The 11,288-nt window shown below is 32.3% G+C and overlaps 1 protein-coding gene across 1 annotated transcript; it reads right to left on the bottom strand.

The window, feature by feature from the left end:
- Nucleotides 1-1,281: 1,281 nt before the first annotated feature.
- Nucleotides 1,282-7,050, bottom strand: LOC143063764 (uncharacterized). The gene is made up of 2 exons (XM_076236125.1): nt 7,014-7,050; nt 1,282-3,259 (listed from the first exon to the last, which is right to left on the bottom strand). Exon 2 carries the CDS (start codon nt 3,233-3,235, stop codon nt 1,364-1,366), a length of 1,872 nt encoding a protein of 623 aa, XP_076092240.1. The 5' UTR covers nt 3,236-3,259; nt 7,014-7,050; the 3' UTR covers nt 1,282-1,363.
- Between the last annotated feature and the right edge of the window lie 4,238 nt (nt 7,051-11,288).

An 11,288-nucleotide genomic window follows, 5' to 3' on the forward strand; every position in this document is an offset into this window, starting at 1 on the left:
ACTGAAATCAGGTCATGTGCACACCCATGAAGACATGATACATGCACATTTGTCATAATCGAAACTGTATGTATTTCATAGGTTTTTACCTTGTCTTTCTTTATGCTTCAGGGTACGTTCGCCTGCTCCGAAAAGAGCTAAAGTGGCTGTAAATAAGTTTTCAATTTTCACTGCCAAAAAACAGGATGTTTACAGTTTGTCTCCCCTCAAAACATGTGAATTTAATCTAATTTTTAAAAATTATTTTAATCATTCAACCTGTTTTAATTGAAGCTAATTAACTTATTTTTACAATCAAATACAAAAAACATGATACTTTTTCACCAATTATGTTGATAAAAAGGGACTTCCCTCCATGTCTATTTTTATATGAAACTGTTTATAGCACCCTTACGTCGTAACTACAATCCCCTTCCCTTTCATGAATGTGACCTCCCGAATTAGACTATTTACCGGATTTGTTATCACATAAACAACACGACGGGTGCAACATATGGAGCAGGATCTGCTTACCCTTTCGGAGCACCTGAGATCACCCCTAGTTTTTGGTGGGGTTCGTGTTGCTTATTCTTTAAGTGTAAAATGTATAGACAAATGGACAAATTTTTTGTAACTTTTTCACTTTACTGTAGGCATGTTTGAATATAAATTTTGACTCAATGTTTTAACGTAATTACAAAGGCATCCACCTAGCCGTATTCTTCCGCGATGTATTTTTAAGGGGACTACAAGGTCTTTATTATTTTAAATTGGAGGAGGGGTGGTGTTAAAGTAAACTGAATTATTCGCTTAAAATACGCTGCCTTGTTTCGGTCATTATTAACTCTATATTCCAATATGCACAGAAGGTCACGAGTGTGCCTTGAACATGGTACAGTGCGTGAATTTTCGCTCAATTTAACACTATGTAATTCTAAAGAACCATATATACATTCTGCACTGTTCAAGACTGAATATTATTGCACTGTAAAAGTTTGGTTTTTTTTAATCATTGTGTTTTCTGATTACTTTCTTAGCATGCTTAGTGAAGTATAAACCCACCTCTTTTTTCGTTCATCTTCATGCATAAATCACAAAACGGTACTAGAACACGAAACAGACAATCATATTTATAATTCGAAAAAAAAGTAACAAAATTTTTCTGGTGCAGCTCTGTAAACTTCATGTTTATTTCTTTCAAACTACTATCAAAATTACTTTTATACGGCTGATCGTCCTCACTTTTCAATATTTTGTCAAATTTATCATGTACAATATTAACGGGGAAAAACACAAAAAATATAACAATATATATATATTTATTTTAAATTAGTAAAACAGAGCTGAATGTGGGTTTTGATAATGTTAACTTCCATTATTTTTATTACTGCATTACATTTGAATATTTACACACACTAAATATATGAATTACATTACTATCTCTTTGTCCAACCCAAAGTTTCCCATCTGAATCACAACCTATTGCCCCTGGTTCTCCTAATCCCGACGATCCTGAAACTGGGGACCTAAGAACAAGTCCAACGAATTCTGCTGCGTACGAAATCATGTGAATGGTGTCTGAGTAACTATCGGTTACCAAGACAACTGGTCTGTTACTATAAGATCCAATACACATATCAACAGGTGTAAACGATTCGTCGTCATCTGATTCGTTGCCATTATATTTGCCAACTACGTTTCCATCTTTCAAGCGAACATCAACAAAATGATTGTTCGAATAAGATAGGCAGATAAGATCGTTCCCCAGTACGCAAACTCGCATCGGTACGATATCATACCCCGTATTAAAGTTCCATATTTCCTCCCCGGCTGGCATAAAACATTTAACACAACCTAGTAGAACGTCTGCGACGTTGTCCTTTTCAAAACCTGTTATAACAACTGAATCATCTGGGAAAATTGCAATACCTACAGGGTGAAATATACTTGGGGAAATTATGATATTTGGTTCACTTCCTGCGAAACGACGAACGACAGTTTCATGAGCAAATGAAACCAGGATTGTATTTGTTTGCTCAACAGCAAACCCATACGCGGATGGCTGTATGTCAACATTTCTTAAAATATTACCGTTGCTGTTATATAATCCAAAAGAACAGGTTTCCAATTCTTCATTAGTTATAAAAAGCCAAGCTTCGGTTGGTGAAACGGGTATAACACCATTGCAACATGTGTCTTCCTCTAATTTAAAACTGGCATGTTCAGTAACCAAAATTTGTGTCCATGGTGCCATTGGTTGTGTGAATGAATAAGGTAAAGACGCATTTGACCTTACAGAATGCGAAGACGAATCAGAATCTGTATCACTACTATCACTGACGATGCTCAACGAAAACAAATCTCTTGGCCCTTTTGAAGCAGACTTTTTGCACTTGTGACCCTTTCGACAAATTAAACACATACTTTTATCACACTCACTACAGATCCATTCACTCATGTTTTCACGACACACATCACAAGTTAAAACATTCTTTGCGCTAACGAAATAATTTTCCTGAAATCCGTTTACTCCATCGCCAGTAATGTGTATATTCGAGCGACACATTGGACAAATGACAGACTCATCTGAAATTCTGTTTCTGACGTGATCCTTCAAACACGGAAGACAAAATGTATGACCGCAAGGGAGTAGCTTTGGACATTTGTACGCGCTCTCAAAGCATATCGGGCATTGTCGATAAACGTCTATGAACAATTGATTATTTATGTTACTTATTGGGTGTTCGTTATCAGTTACTTGCAGCTTTTCATGTTGGGTCATTTGTTTTATCTGTTCTAACTCTTGTTCATTTTTTTCTTCTCCAAAATTATTTGTTTTTGTCTTTTCTTGCGAGACAATTTTTGAAATAGTGTTTTGGTCAGTTTGTTTGTCTTTATCGTGTATTTCTGCAACTGATGTTTCATGTTTTTCTTTCAATACTTGTGTTTGATCATAACTTTTTTGTTGTTCCTCTTGAATCCTGCAAGTTTTATAAACCTCGCTTTCGTTTCCATGTGAGGCTCGTTTTTCACTCTTACCTGCTGATTCTAAATCATCATTTAATTTATTCAAATTTTCATTATAGACGATCGGTAGTTTTGCAGAATCAACCATTGTTTGTGGTTCATTTTCGATGTTAGAATGACAAATGATGACATCATTGTTAATGCACTGTTCGTTCTCCTCCGTAGATTCATTGTCGTGGTCAGAGGCGATGCTGTTTTCTGTGTTATTTGTTGATTTACTGTTTCCCATCTTATTCTCATGGCATGGTTATTTCTAAAAATAAATTATTCAAACACTTAGAAAAGAAATATATTAGATATCACTAAAATTAAGTAATTTCTTGAAGCGATAATTGGTCTGCTTTATACTTGGTATATATAGTACATTTCAAAAGCCAAGAAAAGCGAAGCGTTATAATACTATATTTCACGGCGCTTTTTCTAACAAAAGAGTTCATCTTACAAGAGTAACGTTAAAGTAAGCTTTGATCATTGTTTATTTAAAGTTCCGACACTAACATAGGCACACACCATATTTGTCTGTCATCATAATGATCCATCAACTCAACGAATAATAATGGATGCTTAACTTATTGTTTTCCTTGTAGAACATTATTGCTAAGTGAAACATAGGGTGACAATGGTTTGAATTACTCCACATTACAATTGTTAGCAATTTGTCACTTAGATTTTTCGATACATATTCATTTAAACATACGTAACATATATATACTGTTTAAATTTTAAATAAACTTGAAATTGTTATGTTTTGGCCAAACCTGTTCTTGGGGTGATCACTAAATTTTCCAAAAAGTCTGGAGGCCTGCAGAACGACTTAATTTGTTTAAAATTGGTATGGACGAATACTGTTACATCTAATGCACAACATACCACTTTCAAGTTTTTTTTATAATTAACACAATGTGTATATATAATGTTAAGTATGTTTAAACGAGCATAAATGCTTCCATAGTTTAGGAATATGCCATCCCAGGCATAGATTACCTTATCCTTATTTGGTACAACTTTTTGGAATTTTGGATCATCAATGCTCTTTAACTTTGTACATGTTTGGCTTTATAAATATTTTAATATGAGCGTCACTGATGAGTCATATGTAGACGAAACGCGCGTCTGGCGTACTAAATTATAATCCTGGTACTTTTTGATAACTATTAGGACTCTATTCATTAAAGGTTATAAAATACAGGCAAAGTTTATATGTTTATGAAGTGTACTATATTATAACTATAATGGAACCTTAATTATTTTCGTGACTAAACAGTTAGAACAGTAACTGGCATAATTAACTGTTTTTGCATATTGAGCATGTTGACGTTATGGTTCGATAACAGTTTTAAATTACCAATCCGCCATCATTTGATGCATAAACGTTTGATATAACGTATCAACGTATTTTATAAGATATACATGTCGGGTGCCACATGTGGAGCAGGAACTGATAACCCTTTCAGAGCACCTGAGATCAGCTCGGTTTTTATGGGTTTCATATTGCACGGTTTTGACTTTTGTATGTACTTTCATAGTATAAAATTGAGAATGGAAATGGGGAATGTGCCAAAGAGACAACAACCCGACCATAGAAAAAAACAACAGCAGAAGGTCACCAACAGGTCTTCAATGTAGCGAGAAATTCCCGCACCCGGAGGCGTCCTTCAACTGGCCCCTAAACAAATATATACTAGTTCAGTGATAATGAACGCCATACTAATTTCCAAATTGTACACAAGAAACTAAAATTAAAATAATACAAGACTAACAAAGGCCAGAGGCTCCTGACTTGGGACAGGCGCAAAAATGCGGCGGGGTTAAACATGTTTTGAGATCTCAACCCTCCCCCATACCTCTAGCCAATGTAGAAAAGTAAACGCATAACAATACGCACATTAAGATTCAGTTCAAGATAACATATATGAGAAGACCATAACCCGTGTCATGCCAACAACTGGTTTTTGAATAAATGTGTTTAGGTTCGATGCAAAGACCATATAAGTGAATCAATATTAACGCCAAAATATGCAATCTTTAATGACCTGACAACAGTACCGTAACTATATCCCTTCTTAATAAGTCTATTCAAAAGTTTTGTTACTTTTTGAGGTGAATACTGACACCTTTGTGCTTTATAAAGAATATTTCCATAAAAAATTGGATGTGAAATACCTGAACGTATAAGAAGTCTGCATGTTGAGCTATATTTCCGATGATAAAATTTAGTAAATGTTTTGACTAGTTTGTGATATCGAAAACCCTGGTGTAATAATTTTTCAGTAATACATAAATTTCTCTCGTTAAAATCTAAAACATTGTTACATGCACGAGCGAATCGTACAAGTTGAGATATATAAACACCGTAAGATGGTGACAAGGGAACGTCACCATCTAAAAATGGATAATTAACGATAGGAAATGAAAAATCATCTCTTTTATCATAAATTTTAGTATTCAGCTTTCCGTTAGTGATATAGATATCAAGATCGAGGAAAGGGCAGTGGTTATTGTTAGTATTAGCTTTATTTAAAGTAAGTTCAACAGGATAAATTTCTTTAATATACATACTGAAGTCGTCATTATTGAGAGCCAAAATATCATCCAAATATCTAAAAGTATTATTAAATTTGTTTATCAGATGTTGTTTCGATGGGTCTTTGCTTATTTTTGTCATCAATTGTAACTCATAGCAATACAAAAACAGGTCCGCAATAAGTGGTGCACAGTTAGTCCCCATTGGAATTCCGATAATCTGACGATATACGGAATCCCCAAAGCGAACAAAAATGTTATCTAGTAAAAATTCAAGGGCATATATATAGTATCAAAGCATGTCCAATTGACATAGTTTTTTTGTTTATTGCTACTAAAAAATGACCTAAAAGAGTTTGAACATATATATTCACATTCTGACTTTTTAAATGCCCATTTAATTAGGTGTGTGAATTTTTTCTTAATGAGAATGTGAGGCAATGTGGTATACAGGGTAGAAAAATCAAAACTTTGAACAGATTTAAAATCACCAATATAAGCATGCAATTTATCAAGTACTTCCATCGAGTTCTTGACACTCCAAAAGTAATTAATTCCACTATTTTCGAAGGCCTTATTTGAACAATTTATTATCAGGTTTTTAATTGTACCAAGTGTGCTGGTAAGAAGAATAGACAATTTAGTAGTGGAACAATGGCTTGAAGACGAAATAAATCTATATCTGTAAGGTGTTTTGTGTAGCTTCGGAAGCCAGTACATAGTTGGGACTTTCATTGTTTTTGGCTCTGCTTGTAAAGCGGTAGCTAAAAGTTTATGTTTGTTACAGATGTCGTTTTCTGAAAATGGAGTCAGTTGGAATGTTGGTGAATTGGTGATTTCTTTTTTCAGAACCTCAATGTAAAATTTACGTCAAACAATAATAATATTATTAGCAGCTTTATCGGCCGGGACAAAAACAAATTTCTTGGCTAGTTCTTTTAGTTTATGTTTGATACGAGAAATAGGTTTTTTTGTGGTTATTGTTAATAGTAAAATGTTCTTTAAAATGTTGAATACGTATATCAACTATCTTCATTACTGAATTAAAAAAAGAGTCCAAAGATTTTTTGTCAGCTTTTTCCCGTTTTATCCATTTAATACAGTAAGTATGGAGTGAGTCGTGGATGATATTACGACACTCATTCCAATTAATAATTGACGGGGGACGATATTTAGGTCCTTTACTGAGGAATGATTTTAACTCTCGGTCTTAAACGATGTTAAGATCTCCTGTTATAACATGGGAAATGGGTCCATAAATATATTCGGATGTACTACAATTACATGAAGTAGGTGTATTTTCACTGATATTAACATCTTTACACAGTTGACTATAATTAAACACAAATATAAATATTAATCTTGTTTGTATGTCTTCTATTTCATCGTTTGACATGGTGTTGTGTGTTTGTCTTTAATTTTAATCTTATGAGTCTGGTATAACTTAGATTCTTCCATCTGTCATGAACCTGCATAAAACTTACCAAATCAATATCCATGTTTACTTTCGTTTTGGCTCTGTCTTGTAAATTTCCAATAATTTTTACTTCCTCTTACAATTTAATCTATTTTTACCTCTACCAGTAGCAGTTAAAAGAATGGCTATAGAAATAGTATTCAATCGATTGTTTGTGTTATTAAAAATGACCTTGCATATACGCTAATTTGAAATCAAATGTTAATAAACATAACATTATGTTTGAAATATATGATATATTTCTTTTGTTTATGGGAATATTATAAATTATCTATGTTCATATCCGTAGATGTGGATTTTTTACACCTTGAAGTATCGTAGTACACCCTGAGGTGGAGGATACTGAACGTAGATAACGAAATTATCTCCGGTCTTAGTCCAAATTTTGCGATTTTTAGAGAAATTCGACCAAAAATGTAGCGTGAAAGCAACGTTTTTTTTCATTTTCTAAAAATCCCATATGATTTATAAAAACTCAAGGATAGAACACTTACAAATAAAAAATAAAATCATGGTATTTTCACGAAATTTTGTTTTCAAACTTCCATAGTCAATATTTTCAAGAAAAAATTTAGATACGAAACAGGCTTCGTCTTGCTTTAAATATTTTAAGGGTTACATGAATCAATGTGGTGTATGCACTCTCTAAAATATGTATCATTTTAGTTCATGACGAAAAAGCAACATAACAAAAATACCGAACTCCGAAGAAAATTCAAAACGTAAAGTCCGTAATCAAATGGCAAAATCAAAAGCTCATACACATGAGACAAATGGATAACAACTCATAGTCCTGACTTGTTTTGTAGAACCTGGTAAAACTGGAAAAAAGCTAGATAACCCTATGTATATCCAAATATGAAATCGAGGGATTTTGTAAGTTGTTTTCCTTCTTGTCTTAGAGAAGATTTATTATAAGTCAGGTTTCAAATGAAAATAGCTACGGTTGGCTATCAGGAACGCACAACTGTACTATGCTGTGGAATAACGACTATGCCGCTTGAACACCAATCGATTCAACAAGTATGGTGTCGAGAATTTTTTGGCATTAAAATAATTACCAATTTCGAAGTTGTTTTTAAAGATAATACTTTTGTCTATCTACAGCAATAAATAGTGACTGGTAAATGCATTTATCATTCATGAAGAAGAAATACTGGTTCTAGTCAAAGAAAGTAGATCATTCTTTTAAGATTGAGACATTGTCCAAGGGGACAGAGACAATTGTTTATTGTTGATGAATTTTAGTCTCCACAGTTTGAAGAACCCAAATGTGATTGCACTGAGTAAGAAACTTTTCACAAAAGTTTTGAAGACTTTCACTGACTGTACTTTGAGGCTAGAAACAAAAGAATATTCCTGGTTTTCTGGTACAATCGTTATGTCAATTTTTGAATAGCTGTATATAAATTATTTACATTTTTGTACATGTCTTGAGTTGATATCTTTATCTATCTCAAGATTAAAGATCTCCATTATATAACTGTTAATTGTATTATTTCTAATTACTGAATCCTGTTTGATGTTGCATCATGTTTTTTATAAGAATAAAACAAAAATAACAATAAAAGACGGATTTCAAAAAGTGTATTTGAGTGAGGAAACACGCCATGAACAACATAAGTAATATATTAAAAATATGTGAAAAATGTCAACAATTTTATAAAATAAAATACATCTTGCATAATTATGTTCTATATACTGGGAAACAAACAGGTGTAAGATAAATAAACAAATACATAACATCGAGAAAATGAGCATTGTAATACAATGATTGATAAATGTTCAATTACGTCATCTATGGTATATATTTATACTGTTACTAGACATTGTACGTCCAACATTACTTATACATAATGTATACTTAAATACTATGTTAGCGTACAATGTCAGTATCATATATATAATGGATTTCTAACAGGCGAAGTAGCATAATTTAGGTAAGATTATTTTCCGTTTACATTTACCATAAAGAAATCCCATGAAACCTATTATAACAAATGCACTATATGAAATTCTATGTGAGATATAAGGCAGATACTAAAGTTAACTATATTATAGGTGTCTGGCTTAACTTCATAATTTATACAAAACATATGTATCGAAGATGTAAGACTTAACCTTGTGTTGAATTCTAGTTATCTCCCTTTCACCATAAGAATCTCAACATACAATCAAATACAAATATGTTACACGTATCCCTCGGTGTAAGAAATGTTTAAAATACAATCCAGGATGAATGAATGCAAAATCCTGGTTGGTTACATCAAACACCAAATTATGTGGATGATAATTTTTGTGTCATTATTTCCTTTGATAAATTTAACATACATTATATTGAAAAGCACTAGACAAAACTATCACCAGAGCTCACAAATTCATAGCACATTCTAATTTGTTCTGTTCTGTTTTGCTGTGTAAAATCACAATCTAGTCAGATAAAAAAAAAGAAATTGACAATGCAACAAAGTGATAAATTTTACGAAAGTTTTATTAAATTAGGTCATTGTTATTGAGGTGCTGAACAGAATGTTTTCCCCTTCTGAGATATTGGCAAGGTTCATATTTTGCTGTTAAAGGCCAAAATCTCGGATAAAGAAAAAATAAACAGGTTATGCACCCGGGATAAAAAATCCTAATGATTCCTCAATAATTCCATTAATTAAATCTTTTTTTGGTTACAATGCAGATATAGTGAATTAACTGACAAACCATCGAACAAATAAGGGGAACAATGACAACTACAAAGCGGAGTATAATATTGAAAACATTTGTTATTTATTCCACTTACCATTTAAGCTTTTACTTGATTAAACATTTATGGAGTAATTTCTGTTTATAAAAATTTAAACAAGAAACTTCAGTTTCTATTTTTTTTTTTTTGAAATATATATCTAGCAGGAAAATTATTGTGTATTAAACATATCCAGGTTGGCAACTGAAAACCTCCAAGTACTGATGCGATCTCTCTCATAAATATTTTATTTTCAAAAAGAAGACAAGCCACCAACCTAAAAGTTGATTAAAATGATCTGTTACAGTATACAAACAAGTTGAAAACAAATGGGAACAGTTCAGTCAAATATGTTTTTTTAGACAATGAATAAACTTAAAATACATTCAAGCATATATAATGTTAGATTTACATTTGAGCTATATCACAGCAGTATAGTTTATGTTGAAGTCATTCTCTTGAATTAAAACTAATAACTACGTACTGAGCCTTTTCGTAAACATTCTGTTATTATTTACAATTGACCTTGACCTTTTGAATTGTCTGCGCGTTCTTTCGAATGTATTGTTTTTAATAATGTCTGCAGAAATATATTCAATAACAACGTTGATTATTAATCGGAAATACTTTTATCCTTATTTTTCAGTGAAAAATCTTGTACATAACAAGAACATCGTACTAATTGTATCCAGATGATTGACCTGGATGACTACACTACTACAAATTACTTTAGCAGGTATATTTGTAAACTAGTATCAGCTTGTAAAATCTTATACATGTACATTAATTTATTTTTTTTACATCTGCCTAATAATCTGTGGGTACATGGTATATGATATACACACTCTAAGACATAAGCCCGAATTTCCAGCTACTTTGTAGCTGTGGTCTTATCAGACATCATGCTGATGCCAATTACCCCAGACTATGCATCATGCTGGGTTTGTTGATCTTAATCCCCCAAATAACTGGTCACATACATATTATCATACTTAATATATATATCATTTTCAGTACAGTTACAAATGTGAATAATTGATTCCTAGTGAATATTGATATAGAAATTGATTAATAAAGTTTGATCATGTGAAAAGTAAAATCACAAAAATACTGAACTCTGAGGAAAATTAAAAAAGAAAGTCCCCAATCAAATGGCAAAAATCAAAAGTTCAAACACATCAAACAAATGGATAACAACTGAAAGTTATACATCAGAAGTTGAAATAAAAACAGAAAACTATTACAGTAATTCTATTGTTTTGAAGAAAAAAGTGGGATTGTCATCTGGAGTTTTAATTGATTTTTTTCGTTTTCTGGTAATCAAATCGATTTTTTTTTAAATAAAAATCAGTTCTTTTGACCACATTGATTTGGTGTCACAAACCTATGCTGTGTCAAATATTCAATCACAGTCCAAATTCAGAGCTGTTTTAAGCTTAAATGTTGTGTCCATACTTGCTCGACTATTCCGCTTTCGGCCTCTGCAGGAAATCTGGTTTGCCGTCACTCTAACAGCCTCTAGTTACACTTGAATTTTGGAAATCATTG

The sequence above is a fragment of the Mytilus galloprovincialis genome, chromosome 2 (genome assembly GCF_965363235.1).
Source record: "Mytilus galloprovincialis chromosome 2, xbMytGall1.hap1.1, whole genome shotgun sequence".
NCBI classification, from domain to species: domain Eukaryota; kingdom Metazoa; phylum Mollusca; class Bivalvia; order Mytilida; family Mytilidae; genus Mytilus; species Mytilus galloprovincialis.

Excerpts from the sequence above, each read along its gene's own strand:
- LOC143063764 (XM_076236125.1), bottom strand. The coding sequence starts at position 3,235 with ATGGGAAACAGTAAATCAACAAATAACACAGAAAACAGCATCGCCTCT.